The sequence below is a fragment of the Crassostrea angulata genome, chromosome 8 (assembly GCF_025612915.1).
Source record: "Crassostrea angulata isolate pt1a10 chromosome 8, ASM2561291v2, whole genome shotgun sequence".
Classification (NCBI taxonomy): Eukaryota; Metazoa; Mollusca; class Bivalvia; order Ostreida; family Ostreidae; genus Magallana; species Magallana angulata.
In genome coordinates this window covers 20,857,376-20,873,764 of record NC_069118.1, presented here as the reverse complement: position 1 = coordinate 20,873,764, position 16,389 = coordinate 20,857,376, and the positions used below count along the sequence as shown (strand labels likewise).

The 16,389-nt window shown below is 32.8% G+C and overlaps 1 protein-coding gene across 1 annotated transcript; it reads left to right on the top strand.

Annotated features, from left to right (window-relative positions):
- The first annotated feature begins 1,655 nt into the window (after window positions 1–1,655).
- Window positions 1,656–16,369, top strand: LOC128161627 (uncharacterized). The gene is made up of 8 exons (XM_052824939.1): window positions 1,656–1,733; window positions 1,922–2,084; window positions 3,060–3,167; window positions 3,368–3,508; window positions 9,746–9,864; window positions 10,326–10,539; window positions 12,189–12,273; window positions 15,925–16,369. Exons 1-8 carry the CDS (start codon window positions 1,656–1,658, stop codon window positions 16,304–16,306), a joined length of 1,290 nt encoding a protein of 429 aa, XP_052680899.1. The 3' UTR covers window positions 16,307–16,369.
- The last annotated feature ends 20 nt before the right edge of the window (window positions 16,370–16,389 follow it).

Sequence of the window (16,389 nt, the reverse complement as noted above, 5' to 3'; positions counted from 1 at the left end):
TACACGTCGCTCTCACTGGATGGCACCATTAGGTAATTGTGTTTATGTAGTCCAAACGATTTGATTTACTTTCATAAACATCAGTTAACAACTTTCTTCTGGGTCGCGCCTTTACAACATTGAATATAAACTATACACCAAAGCTATATTGTAAATGAGTCTCGAGGGAGAATGTTTCAAAGATACGATATTCTTATTTTATTTTTTTTACAGTGAAAGGCCAACTTTTGGGTAACCATGTGCAAAATATTAATCAAGTTGACCGGATAGTTTATCTGTTTGCCGCAATCAAAATTTGGTCGTATGTCCTAATCATCTCCGACTTTTTATATAAGATTATATAGGGAAAAAGAGGGTTTTCATTTTCAATTTCATGTGTAAAAATTTACAAACATACGATTTTCCTTTAATTTTCTGCGATAAAAGGATAACGTATGTTAAAATATTACCAAATTAAAACAAAATTAAACGGTTAGCCTTTCTGCTATTTCCCCTCAAAGTTTGGTACTATAAACATGTTGTGCCAGCCATTTTACAAATAGAATTGTAAAAAATAAAAGGATGTTTACGAACCAAATTTATCTTATTTGTATTAGATTAAAAGTACGTAATAACCACTCACACAGAACATAAAAGGATCACGAATGTTTTAATTTTGCAAATTATATTTTTAATTTTTAAAGTAATTATTGGTGCTGCAATAAAAATACACGACGTTTATTTTTGTAAATTGTTACGTCAAAGTCTCAACCGACGTCATCGTAAAACGTTGACTCCGACGTGGATAACGTCGATTTCGAAGAAACGGCGAAATGATTATAATTCTTTTGAATATCATTTAAATGATTTATTTCACTAAAAATAATTCTTATGATAATTTTTTTTTTTAAGTTACATACAAACCTGTATATTTCAACATTTTACTTTGCCTTTATGATTCACGACAGTAATGCGCAATACCCTGCGCAGAGGACGCAACATTTTAAACCCACGACAGACCTTTATACATGTATTGGTATTTCTGGTTTAGCATCCTCTGGAATTATTATGCAGGCCTTTCTTTTACCAATTAATTATTAGATTCTTCTTCAGTCAATGATACGCGGTGCTTGGTTTTATTAAAATTTGTCTAGTGATTCATGAGTACTTAGAAGACGTATAGAATGTGAGCTCTTTACAAAATGATCGATGAACTGACTGGATGACTCTTTACAACAGGAGATAAGAAAAGTTTTCTTGAATATTTGGTCAATACCAAAGAAAGATGTAAAAAAAAAAAAATACACATGTTGTACATACATTTTGTTAGATGTAAAAGCCCTTCACAGGTTCAATGTTTTATTATATACGACTGATGCTTTGATATATATTTCTATAAATTAAGATAAATTTTAAATTACCCTACCAAATCACCCCATATAGGTTTTAGACGTGTCTAGGTAATTTGAATGAAATTTTAAGAAGGACAGTTATCTCTGTATATTTCTATTGTTTGAACATCTTATATTTTTAAACAAATTATTGATCTGAATTAATTCTTTATAAAATCTTGTACTTTGCCCTTTTCACTCTATTCCTGATTGATTAACTATTATCATTATGTTATTGTAGGATGTGTTTCAAGCCTTAACAGAAAAACTTACCAAAATTTTAGTATGCAAATTCCTTCAGCCGGACTTTGCCAAGAGTTTTGTATAGGAAAATTAGTTAATATAACTCTGTTTATAGTTCAGGTATTTATATCCTTCCGCACATATTTTTCCCTCTTTAAATGTTGCATAATTATCAATGTTTGCTCATACAGAAAGTGATACTTTTCAACAAGGGCGATAAAAAGATGAGATCAATTACATTATATTACTGTCGATAGCTAGATACATGTAAGAAGTAATAAATTTTGTGTGAATCATCATTTTACTAGAATGGGACATGCATTTGTCCGACAGACAACCCTTTGGATCTACATCTCAATACCAATCACTGCAAAATTGACTGTTTTAATGACATGAACTCAACACATAGCTACAAGAGTAATTCATGTTGGAAACCTACGGGACCTAAAGCCTACTATGTTTTTCTATCTCGTAAGTTTTGATAAGAAATAAAAAAAAATGTGAAAAGACAATATCATTATTTATATAGAATTCCACTTACTTTGGAATTAATTAAATTAAAGGAAGTGTGTAATTTTGCGAGTATTCTATTTGTAATGGTTTGTGGGAATACGATAATGATGATTCTTTTGTACAATAAAGCATTAAGATTTCATTTTCCACTTAGAGGAAGATGTTTATGAGTGCTTTAAAAGTAAAGTACATCTTACAAGAAATCAAGAAATATTGAATATTACTTATGACCATATACTCACTTTGTGTATTAGATGTGTAAGTTTAAGAAGACCTTGAAAAAAATTATTTCATGTTCAATAAAGTCCCGCCCATACACTTAAACTTCTGATCTAGAAGGCAACGAATTCATAATATTGTTAAATAACCTTTGTGTTCATTATTATCATACTCTAAGTTTATTTTGTTGAGGATGAAGATTTGAAAATTGCCTTTTAATAAATTTTCATTAAATAGAACCCCGATCACATACCAAAGCCCCTGTCCAAGATGTAACTTATTTCACAATTTAGGAGTAATAACTTATCTCCTCAAAATATAAACTCACTTCTTTGTCTATTAAACCATTTACAAAACACATTAATGTTCACAGATTTACCTAACATTTATGACACATTGGGTAGATAATCAATTTGTGTTAAGGTAACAAATTGTTCCCCTATCCTATACAGTTGCCACACATAAAGATTGGCCTGGTAATTTTTAGAGAATATCTGAAAATAGTTTTAAGGACACTAGTTTTATCGTAAGTGATGCATGACAATAGACGAAAACGTTATGTGACCTGAATCACAATAGGATACATGTATATGCTATGAGGTTTTTTTCTATTACTGATATTTTGTTAATGTGTAATTTAATAAATATTGTCATATTTATTGTTCTTGCTACCATATGACACTTTAATTATATTATTTTGAATGATTTAAATAGAACTAATCCAGGGGGAAGATTGGGCTACATTAAATTCTGTTTACTGCTACAAATCGAAGTCTACAAATGACCAGTTACAAGGTTGCAAAGACGTTCCCATTGAACGAGGTAATTGTTTCTGTTACAGTGTTTATACATTATATTATATAAAAACTCAGAAAATATTTTTAACTGACTATATGAATGGAATGATAGAGGAATGTCTAATCGTATAATCATGAACTTTATTATAGCTTATCTGTGTTTTAATTTTTTTCTTAAGAATTTTTTTCGTGAAAAACATTTTACTAATTGATTAAACTTTTCAGTGAAGATTGTCGAAGAGGAGCGATGTGAAAGTTGTAATACGGCATTTAATTTATTACGGAAAGGAAACAACAGTACAGCAAAACGTTCAAAAACAAATCCATTAGTTTTCAGAAGACAAACCTACATCAGTTATGATCGAGGTTAGGCAATTATGTGAAAAGATACTTTTTCTCTTTAAAATTTAAAATGCTTAACTAAAAATATTGATATTTGCAGTTTACTGCTCGAGATCTCTGTTTGACGACTCAAGGGAATCTTTTATGTGAATTCGTAACTTCTTTTAATTTGTTTAACGGTACTACCGTTGTGTCGAGCGCAGCAAGAATTGCACATACATTGCATCATTGTAAACTAAGTAATATTTTAAGTTATCACCTAACATCAAAGAATGGGAGAGTGAGAGAGAGAGAGATGAAAGGGGAGAGAGAGCAGAAATTTTTATTTATAATATTTCTAAGTTTAAAGATTTTGTAAGACTTGCTTCCCCCTAAAACCGTTCTTTACTTTTGGAGACAATTGATCAGTCTGTAAAATGTAATTTGTGTTTAATTGGTCAAAAGTGTAAATATAGTATAATTTTTCTTTTGTACCTTGTTATTATCTGACTTATTTTCCCCTGGTTCATAATTTTTTTTTAATTGTTTATCTTTCCACACGTTGTATCCGTGCCCCTGGTCCCTGTTTGTAGGTGTTTAATTTCAATTTTCCAATTTAATGGTTTGACAACATGCAAGATCTGTATAGCTTTTTAACTGCTTATTTTTCTCTTCTCTTCTTTATTATTTAGTAATTATTTAGTTATTAAATGACATTTTTTTTTATTTCCTCCCTACGTATACTTACTGTTCATGCACGCAAAATTGGCTTAAAATTCGATTGATATGACAGTAAAGTATGACTCTTGCTTATATATATATATATATATATATATATATATATATATATATATATATATATATATATATATATATATATATATATATATATATATATATATATATATAGCTTACTCCACTTATATTGAACTCGCTTATTTTGAAATTCCGCTTATTTTGAAATAGAAATAAATCCCCAGTTTTTGCCTCTCATATTCTTTGCATTGATTTCACGGATTTAATGAAATCGGTTATTTTGAAATATCGCTTATATTGAAGCCACTGATCGGTCCCCAAAGGTGATAATTAGTTGTTTTTATAACGGTTATATTGAAGTTCTGAATGTCGTCACGGTTGGTGACAGTAATTATGCCAGACTGACAGGTTGATATACAAAGGTGTGAACTGATAAGTTCTCTTCATGTGTGTTTTTATACTATTATAGAAAAGTAAAATTTATTCACTGTTTAATTTTTTGTTTTTACGAATACGGATGTATTGAGGCTAGACGTAATATGGAAACCCCACGTAAAAGAAATACCTTATCTCCGGACGCTAAATACAAACTAGTTATGGCTATTGATGAAAGAACAAAGCCTAAATTCGAAATAGCTAAGGATTTTGAGATTATCGCGTGTACACTTACGATGATATACAAGCAGCGTTTAGCAATATTTGAAGCGTTTGAGTGTGGTGATTTTTCTCTAACGTTTTTCTAAAACGTAAAAGAGTGCGATCCGAGATTATGATGAGGTTTAAGATAGTAACAAAACGAAACTTACAAAACTTTCGGATATAATTTTAATCAAACTTTCAAGGACTAATGTTCCATGCAATCCGTTTATTGTAATAGATAAATGATGTTCTAATAATTTGTTCGGATTTGGTTTTCTATGCTTACATCGGGATTGAACTTTCAAAAATGGCGGCTTCACGTCAGTCAATTTCGCTTATATTGAAATACGGATATATTGAAATAATTTGCATGGTCCCCTGAATTTCAATATATCCGGAGTAGGCTGTATTTACATTTAGCAAGGGGATTCACGGAATTGCAAATTTCATGATCCTTGGTCAGGAGCTCTGGTTTTAGGATTATTTCAAAGTCAATAAATGTAGCTATTTAGATTGTTTACTTACAGGCCCTTTCACAATTGGCGCACAAGCACTTTACAACACATTGTAATCGGAATGTTTTAACTTTGAAAGAACTCACGCATAGGTTGCACGATGGACATGCACACTGTTCAGATAGGACCGAATGAGATCCAAATTAACGCAATGCACGCACAAATTAATACGGACATCTTAGAATGTTTTGTGTACTCACAAGAGTGATGCACACTTTTTGAAAGTCGTTGGATGAATGGTAACTGTAGATATGCGTGTAGTTTGCGACCATGAGACTGTTGCGTAACTTGTCTCATGTAATCTTACAACGTTTTACTATCATTGCACAATTTATCAGCTTCAATATGCCATGCTTCGCCAGTAGTTTATATACCTTGCATAAGCATATCTGTTTCAGACCACAATTGACCATATGTGTTGCTGCACAACACCTCCTCGCATTTAACTATATCCACTGAAGAGCGTCGGAAACAAGCGGTATGTATATACCCCCTCTGACTAGCAAGAGCATTCGTACCAAGAAAAGATGATCGCACGAGCGCCACACGTCCTAGCGCATAGTAGCACGTTAAAACGTCAGATCATCTGATCACATCCGCGATCCTAATGTATTGCATTCATTTAACAACGTTAACAGTCGCATATGGACGCAATTTAATGCGTTTGCATCGCACAACGATGGCTTTGATTTATGCAAATTTATTAAGAATACTTTTTTATATGCGATTATTCCGGCGACAGTTTACGATCCAAATCTAAATTTGTCGGTCTCACGAATATTTTGACACTTCTGCTCGTGCGCCAATTGTGAGCGGGCCTTTCAGATAATTTTGAGTCGAGAATTTCATTCGAGTATTGAAAATATTGTTTTGTTAATGATTTAAGCTCTCTTCCACTATTTTTGAGGCGCATCGCTATCAGCGATGTAGCCTCATTGCTGTCAGCTCACTTCTCTCAGCTTATATACAAGCGGCGTCATAGAACTCAATATCAATGCGCCAATAAATATATAGTGCCGTTCTGATTGTTACGTATTTACAATCAGGAACATATTTTTCAGTATTCGTTTTAAAAATATCAACAAATCATTACAACACATTTACATTTACACATTGAAAAAAACATCAACATCAATGAAAGGTAAACGTAGGGGTCTTTTTCTTCAAGATATTAATCGCAAGGATGCAGTTCCAAATAGGCATTTTTCAACTTCAATTAACACGTGTGATAAATACTTATAATTAAACAAGAAAACGTTGTTTTCTGTCAATTTATTTACCAAATACACAGACTTGAATACAGACACACAAGTGAAGTGAAAAGTAATATAATTCGGTTATACGTGATTCTATTCAATTTGTTGGGTATATATACACACACACACACACACACACACACACACATATATATATATATATATATATATATATATATATATATATATATATATATATATATATATATATATATATATATATATATGGTGGGGCCACAATGGGGGGTCGAAGTTTAACATAGGAATATAAAGAGTAAAATCTTTAAAAATCTTCTTCTCAGAAACTAATCAGCCATGAAAGCTGAAACTTGTGTGGAAGCATTCTCAGGTAGTGTAAAATCAAAATTGTGAAAATTATGACCCCGGGGGTAGGGTGGGGCCACAAGGGGGGGGGGGGGTCAAAGTTTAACAAAGGAATATACAGAGTAAATCTTTAAAAATCTTCTTCTCAGAAACTAATCAGCCAGGGAAGCTGAAACTTGTGTGGAAGTATCCTCAGGTAGTGTAGATTCAAAGTTGTGAAAATAATGACACTCCTGGGAGTAGGGTGGGGCCACAATGGATGGGGTGTCAACGTTTTACATAGGAATATGTAGAGTAAATCTTCAAAAAATTTTCTTCTCAGAAACGAATCAGCCAGATGATTTTTCTTAATTGTTAATAATTAAGACTTTGGCCCCGGGACAATTCTTCGGCCTCACAAGAAGGTTCAGAGTTTGATGTAGGTTTATATCCCATATATAAACAATTGTTAAGGATCTTTTTGAGAACTGCAATACTCAACATGTGATATGACTATAAAGTCATCCTGTTAAAAAGGGACTTATGATTATAAACCTAAAACTTCATTAAGCTGATTTTATCATACCTATTGTTCCTCAGTTGAGCGATGTGGCCCATGGGCCTCTTGATATTGAGGAAACAACTGTCGATGATATCAAAAAGTCTAGATTTTAATTTGTCATGGGGAATGATTGTATAAAGCGTTGAAAAATCGTACGTTTTGATGCTGTTGATTTCGGTGAGATAATGTGACTTCAAAGTTTCTAATAATTCTTAAGAGTTTTTTAAGAATCCACAGTATCCACATCTGATTCACACCACTTCTGGAGTAAATAGTATGGAGTACACGCATTACAGATGTTTGATCTACCTCTGAATTTATCGCGGGAATTCTAGCGCGAGATCACTGTGACGTCACGTGTTCAAATCTATATTCACATTTGTTTAGTTTACCCACTCAATACGAATGCATGGAAGCATGTAAACAATACCTTGGGTCTCAACAAAGCTTTGCAGTACTCAAAACGTGTCATTAAACGTCAGTATTGAGTACACGCATTACAGATGTTTGATCCACCTCTAAATTTATCGCTGGAAATCTAGCGCGAGTTCACTGCGACGTCTCATGTTCAAATCTATATTCATTTGTTTAGTTTTCCCACTCAATACGAAGGAATGGAAGCATCTAAACAATCTCTTGGGTCTCAACAAAGCTTTGCAGTACTCAAAACGTGTCATTAAACGTCAAGGCACCGTTAATTACGAGTTAAATGATAGCAATTTTTGGAATTGCACAACGGGAGAAAACATTAGAGGGCATTATGGGATGTAGAAAAAAACATTTGCGTGAATCTGTAGGTTTAGTTTGTTCTTTTTCCCGCGTGCACTGGTTCTTAGAACTTGCATCGCTCGCTATTACCTATAATCAAAGGGATTTGTTGTTTTGTTACAAATTAAACATTTGTGTCTAATGTGTATGTGTATACAGTTTGCATAGCCGTTCTATTGGACTTCCGGTCAATAGACTGCGATCTAATGGACAGGCAACGTATTTCAGAAAGTGGGTATATTAAGGCTCCCCGATTGACTTCACAGCATTTTGTAGAAAGTCAGTTGTCTGTACGCCATACGAAATAACGTCAAAATAAACCTTGACGTCACGATCTTTATTCTCGCGATATTTCTCAGGGAATGTATCGTAACGTTATACATGTAATTGAATCTTATTGAACATTAATGAAACCGCATTTTTCATTACATACACGCTGTTTTTAATAATAGTGATACCAAATTTGATATTATCAATATATAGTGAGTATCAAATAATCAGCAGTTTTAAACTTCGTATGAGGTAAATAACTATCTATATATCAATGATTTGGAGACTCCCCCTTCTACGTATAAACTAGTATGAGGAGCTGTTTTAAAGCATGTAACAGCTTTGATACAAGTGAAAGATCAAAACAATCTTAGTATATTGCATAATGACACGAAAACTTGTAATATACTAATTGTAAACCCTTAATGCTTAAAATGAAATTAGGTATTAAAACAGTTTATGATAAAATGCCTGAACAGTCAATAGACAAGATTTTTTTCCTTGGTGCAAGCAACAGCTCAGCCAACGGCCTCAGGCAGTAGATCATATCAAGCTTTTCCCTGGCCTGCACCTCGGGAAAATATTCGGCCATCAAATGCTTAAGCATTAAGTATAAAGCTAGTAATTTATATTCAATCAGACAGTTTAAAAGGCCGGGTTTGTTTTAAGTTTCCAGTCAATGCAGGTCATATTTTAATGAATGTCATGGCGTCATGAGTTTCCGATAATCTCACACGCCGATTCTAATGATTGTTTCTTTAGTTAAAGTAATAATTTTTAAAAAAAAGTTTACATTGGTTTCTTGAGTAAATGTGTGGTTTTTAAAAACATTTCCACGCAGCATAAATTGGGTCTTATATATGTATAGAGACAAAAGGAGATTTCGAACGTCCACTCTCGTAAGTATTTATAAAAAAAAATTACGTCCTTTTGGAGAAACTCACGCGACCAACATAGACTATCGAAAACACATGGTTATTGAAAACATGAAGGCACGATATAAATAATCAGACATGCAAAAAGGGACGTTCAGATTTCAATTGTTAACTCCATGACCCCCACAACTCATAATGGGGTATATTGATATTGTCGAAAATCAATATGTAGGAATGTATGTAAAGACAAAATTAAAGTAATCTTTTCAAGACCTGCAATGCTACAATTTTTATACACTGTAATGACTTGCAATATTTTTTTATCGTTTTTATTTTAGAATCTGTAACTTTTTCCGATTTTGAGAAAACGAACATATTATCCTGTCAACTATGTAAAAATGGAGGCTGTACTTTCACAGACTGCAATATAAAAGCAGACCATACTGTGTGTTCTAACGTGAGTTGGTATTAATTTTCACTTTTAAACTATCAATAATATGCTAAATTATGAATCAATACATTATTTGCTATCAATACACCTATGAATGTATATTTTATTCATTTTATCTAACCTTTGACAGGCGTGTTTTAAAGGATTTTTCAATATACTTTTATTTGATGGTGTTTATTAAATATGAAAATTAATTTTATATCAAACAGTTATAAGCATAAAATAGTTATAATAAACAAGGTTAATCATTTATTATTTTTCTCAAATGTCATACATGCGGTCATAGATCTAGAGGCACGTTGTTTTCAAACATACAAAGCATGCAAATCTTGCATAGAGTAATATTGGATTTTCTTAGTTCCACATATTTAAAAGCTTGCCATTTTCTGCTTTTTTTGAAAAAAAATATTAAATGATTACGGATCTCCAGTTTAAGAATTACATATAAGTTAATTTGTTTTTAAAAGGAGCTTTTTAAATGTAATCTGACCTTTGCATCAACACCCACAAAAACCATGTTGACGACAACTGCTACAGTGGGAAACTATTCCAAATCGCTAGAGCTATCATCACTGCTATCAACATCAGTAATACAAAAACCAAATGCCGCAACACATACTCTAGGATCATTTTCACAGGAACAGACATCGACACAGTCACTTGATGAGATTACAGAGAAAAGTGAGATTTAAGTAAATACAATGTTATCGAAATGATATGCATTTGAATAATTTCTGTACTGATAATCAGTCTTTATAAGAATGAAATCATGATTAATGATAAATGGAAATTGTATACCTTTAAATTTATTTAAGGAATGAATTCAATATCTATTTGTTATATACGATAAAATTAATAAATATTGAATTCATTGCTTATAATTTGATTGTTTTACTCTTTATTGTAGATAAAAACGGTCATTTGACCTTTAAAATGACGTAAAATTGTACACAATTCAAACGTTACGTCAGGCGTATCGATACGTTTTTGACGTTAGTCTAACAAGGGGTGCTTTCCATTTACCCGACACCGCCGGATTTTCTGGTGTTGCCTTCGTCGCCGATTGCTGGAACGCGCGTCGCCGGCGAGCGATTGTGGCAACGCAATATACCGTTGCCGATTAGGAAACAATTTGGCGTCGAGGTTATCATATTCTACAAAACCAGAATTTCTAAAACTACAATTTGTCTCACTACACTGAAATACATTAAAACTGCAAATAGCCAAAATTTTTGGATCAAATTTTAAGATACATGTAGGTATCAGTTTCAAGCTGCAATCGTCATCGTTGGAGCATTGTGACGTTGCCAGCCGTTCCATTAACGTCACGGTTTTCCAATAACGTCGCCGGCGAGGCAACGTAAATGGAAAACGCCCTATGACGTAGGCAACATTCTTTATACGATATAAAATACTTTTTAGCCAATTAGAAAGCGCGTTACAACCAGAATTAAATTATATATATTTACATCCACCAAGTATGATTCCCAGGCCTCTATTTCTTACGGAAACCGGTTGTAGTTTATAGTTCTGTAGAAACTGACATGACCGAAATCCATGACATGACCGCCTCATTTGTCGATTTGTCAATCCCTTAACCGACCTAAGAATACTCACGGACTGGACGAAATAATCATGCTGATGTCAAACTCAAAATCCCGTACAGGAAAATTTTGTTGTTTCTTTTATCTAACGTTCTGATGTACATAACCAATAATATAGTTATTTTACCTACCTATTTAAAATCAATTTCTAATTTGTGAAAAAAATGTAAATATGAACAACAAAATGTTTTCTTTGATGATTCATGCGGGTTATGAAGGTAGCGATAATTGCAGAAAAAAATTATCTTACCCGCTAATGCGGGTTATGTATTTTTTCTACAATGTTCTTCATATTCTGCATAAATCACCAAAGAAAGCATTTTATTGTGTAAATAAACACATCTCATTAATATTAGAATATGAACCAAAATAACTTTAAGCACCATAGCAGAAAATGCTGCAATTTAACCTTTCGTGGAGCACCTGTTCCATGTGCTAAAACTGGTTTATTTATACGTTCTGCGCGTATTTGTTTTCTTAAAAGTGTGGGTGTTTTCTTCATATCTTCTGAAAACGGAGTCCAGGTATGAATTGGATTCTGAAATTCAAAACAAATCTTATTGCAAATAAACCGTTGTTATGAATTGTTTTACGACATTACAACATAATTAATGTGGAAAAATGTATTGTAGCGTTATGATCTTGCTTCGAATGTTTTCAAACCATACATCGATGTGTATCTTTCGCTCACACAACAACTGAAATGGGTTATTTTTTTCTCAACAGGTGATACCATGAAGAAGTATGGAATTGTAGCAACATCCTTCCTAATTTGTGTGATATTAATAGGAATAATTGTCTTTATTATCAGGTAATTAGCAATGTGTTTAGATCTAAATGTTATCTTTTATGAATTGAAAAAAAGTATAAGGGTTCTATGCTAGGACCCTTACTTTTTCTTGTCTACATTAATGATATTGTTCAAGATACACAATCAAATATACGTCTTTTTGCAGATAATGCTACTTCATTCATATTTGTTGACAATCCCATCCTTACAAGTAATAAGATCAATCATGACGTAGACAAAATTAGTAATTGTGGTTACTTAATTATTTGTAATCCTTCAAAAACCGACAGCCTACTTTTTTCTTCTAAATGGCAACCTACCAATCATCCAACAATACTCTTAAATGGTAATCCTATCAAAGAAGTTAATTCGCAAAAACATCTAGGACTGAGAATTTCAAATAATTGTCATTGTGTCAAACACATACAAATGATTCTGGCAAATGATTCTCATCAAGACTTAACATACTTACGAAAAATGAATTTATTTTTGACCGTAGATCTTTGAAAAAACTTTACTTTTCTTACATTAGATCCCCCTGGAATACACTGATATCATTTGGGATAACATTTTTTTAGAATTGGTCCGAAAACTAGAAAATATGAACATTGAAGCGGCAAGAATTGTGTCGGGGCTACAAGACTGGCATCAACTGAAAGACTTCTTAAAGAAGTAGGGTGGGAAACACTTTCAACAAGGCGAAAAAGCCACAAAATTACTCAATACCGTAAAATGGTGTAGACCTCTTCCCTTCGTGTATCACTACTCTTCTTCCGCTAATAAACAATTAATACATCAATACCCCACCCGTCACGGCCACTACTACTCTGATATCGAATGCCACTCAAATCATTATATGAACTCATTTCTCCCTTCTACGACCAGGCTTTGGAATAAACTGCCCTATATTTTTTAACAAAACCCATTCTTATTTAATCTCAAACGCTACCTTATCAAATATCACTACTTCTCCTGTACAAAAATTATTTTATAATGGTTCTCGTAAATATCAAATCTTGAATGCTAGACTGAGACTAGAATGCAGTTGCCTAAATGTTCATCTTTATTCTCGAAATATCGCCAACAGTCCAGGTTGTACTTGTGGTGGAAACGAAACAACTCAACATATCTTCTTCGACTGTCCTTTTTACACAAATCCACGTAGATTTTACCTCAATGCACTACCTCTTAACATCTATACTGAAACTCTTTTATCTGGTAACAACAATTCATTATATCTAGATAACTTCACAATATTCAATCCTCTTCATAAATACATCATTTTATCTAAATGATTTAATGCTTAACAATACTTAACAAACCCTTGCATTTTTTTAAATCTATATATTCTTACTTTGTTCTCGCCACCATCCTTTCTTATCCCTTCATTTCTCACTTCTCTTCTTTTCACTAGTGTAGCTAATATACATTGTCCTACCATTGTCAATTATTGATATATGTAAAATTTACTGACCTATTATCCTACTACTTTTTAATTAATGTAGTTAACTTAATCTAAGGAGATGAAAAAATATAAGTGATAACACTTTTTTTCCGAATCCTTTTGGATAAATTTTTATTCATCTCAAAAATGAATTGGATCCATGTTTTTCTTTTTATGCAATAAATAATGTTTACACTAAATGTTTACACGAAATAAAATTAAGAAATAAATGAAATTATTCAAAAATAACATAGCAGAATTAAATTTTAAATTTAGTGTCAAAGTGTTGTGTATATGAACGTAATATTGGGTTAGAAATGCAGGGAAAAGCTATTTCTCTCCATGTTTTTTCCATTTATTTTTTTTTGTGGGGGGGGGGGGGGGGTGTTCTTCTTGGCGATGACATTATATACACTTTATATATAGCAAAACAAGTTGAGGCCCACATACCACCACCAACTTTTTCAGACTGTGTAAAAAATGTGACTGAAGGATCCTGCCTACCCACCTTGATTTATACTTTACTTTGAGGGTAGCTTAGTTATCGTATTGATCGAAATAACAGCAATTATTGTTTTATAACGGTGGTTTCATTAATATTCAAGGGAATCATTTTTTGTGGATAAAGTGAAAATCACGGTTTCAAGGATGCGTAAATTCGTGGCCAATGATCCTTTCAATACAAATTGATAGTAGAAATTGCACTTCAATGAACATTTAGTTTCATGTATAAACTTAACAACGAAATCCACGAAAATTGGTATTCAACAAATATTGATGAAATCACAGTATATGGTTGAATGACAAATTTATATATATATATATATATATATATATATATCACATTGAGTGGCATCTCATCCCCTTTACTTAACTTGTTAGGTTAAAGCTGACATGAATTCATAAAAGCATTCGGTCGCCATATTAGTTTTGATCATTCCTCAACAGTCACTGGGGTATATATACCGGTAGAGAAAGTTACGGTCCGTTGCTTTCCGATCGGGGCATTCAGGTTGCACGGACTTCTAAATACATGAACTACATATTGTAGTAAAATGTTTGTAAAAAAGAATAAAGGAAACTACAATCAATAAAACATAGATATATTTATTCTTTGAAAGAATTTTCAAGGTATCCGGATGATTTTGCACAAATAGGGCTGTTTTACTTCGCATGTAAATCGAATACGTGTGTCGTTCATACAGAATGCATAAGGTCTGCTTTTTTTTAAAACCCCGCGGCACTACATCCAACACAGTAGATAAATGATAATAAATCCAAAAAAGTAACAACGTAACACCGTTTCCATCAGTGTTTACAAAAAAACACTCCGTTTCTTGAATCCATGCTGTCATTGTCATTGCTCGATCTGCCACAGTGTGTGGATTGCGCATGTGCGATGTTGTCACACACACAGGAAAATGTTCTGCAATTATCGAAGATTTTTGAAAGATATGTGCTTGGATTTCAGTCTGTCTTGTTTCGTCGTTTATTGGATATTCTTTGCCAGTGCAGTGGTTGTCATATTACTTTTGTTCAAAACGCGTTTTTGCACGTCTTTTCGTCCAAGGTAACGTGTTCGGGTGTATGAAATACCTGAATGCGGTGAAGCATGAATAGTGCTATCAGCCTTATATAGGGGATGTGTAGCGGTGAGAAGAACAATAAAAAAAACTACAACTAATATGGCGGTAGAAGGAGATGAAAGGTTAATAATTCGTATTTATGAATTCATGTCAGCTTTAAGGTTTTAAAACACCTCGCCGAAGCCGAACACAGTAAGATCGAAACGCCATATTTAATTGGACGACAGGAATGATGATAACCAATCGTAGAAATGTAGACAAATATAATATTTAATGTAGAGGTGAATAATGACTAAATTTAACACTTTTATAACGATTTTCTTTACAGCTTAAAAACGTTTGCACTACCATTTAACATAATAGTTTGAATAAATTTAATTTCATATAAATTTTTAAATTCACAATCCTTTTATTAAAGGTATCAAAGTAATGTAATTTTATTTTAAGCCTCGGTTAGCAAAAATTATAGTCTGGTGAAATAAAACATGTTTATAATGAATTCGCTATAGTTATTATTACAAATTCGTTATACGGATCTAACGAATTACGGATAAAACGAAGTAAATCTATTGGTTCCTAGGACTTCGCTTTAACCGGGTTTTACTGTACTTTTAAACTTCAATTTTATTTTTCATGTAAAAGAAAACAAATAGTTAGTAAGCGGAAACAATCAAGCACACTAGACGCAAGAGAGAGGGGATCAAACAGAAAGGAACAGACGAGGAGTGATGGAGTTGTAGTTGCAAATTCGCCAAAATCATGTCTGTATGATTTCGCAGACAACAGTAAATTAGAAGAGGAAACTCAATATAAACAAGAAAACGAGGATGTGTATCATCATCTCAGAGAAAGCGTTCCGACAAATGATGCAAATGATGATACATATATGGTAGCACGATACAAGACATCAAGAGAAGACAACGTGTACTTAGGAAGGATGGAAGATCAATATGATCATCTTATAAGGAGAGATCGTACAAGACAGGAAAACGATACCTACGACCATGCACCGATGTACATGTAGGCGAGTCTACATATTCCAGCTATAGTAACAATGTGGGTGGCAAAAACAAATCAATCAAAACTTTAAGGGACTATATGTGACCA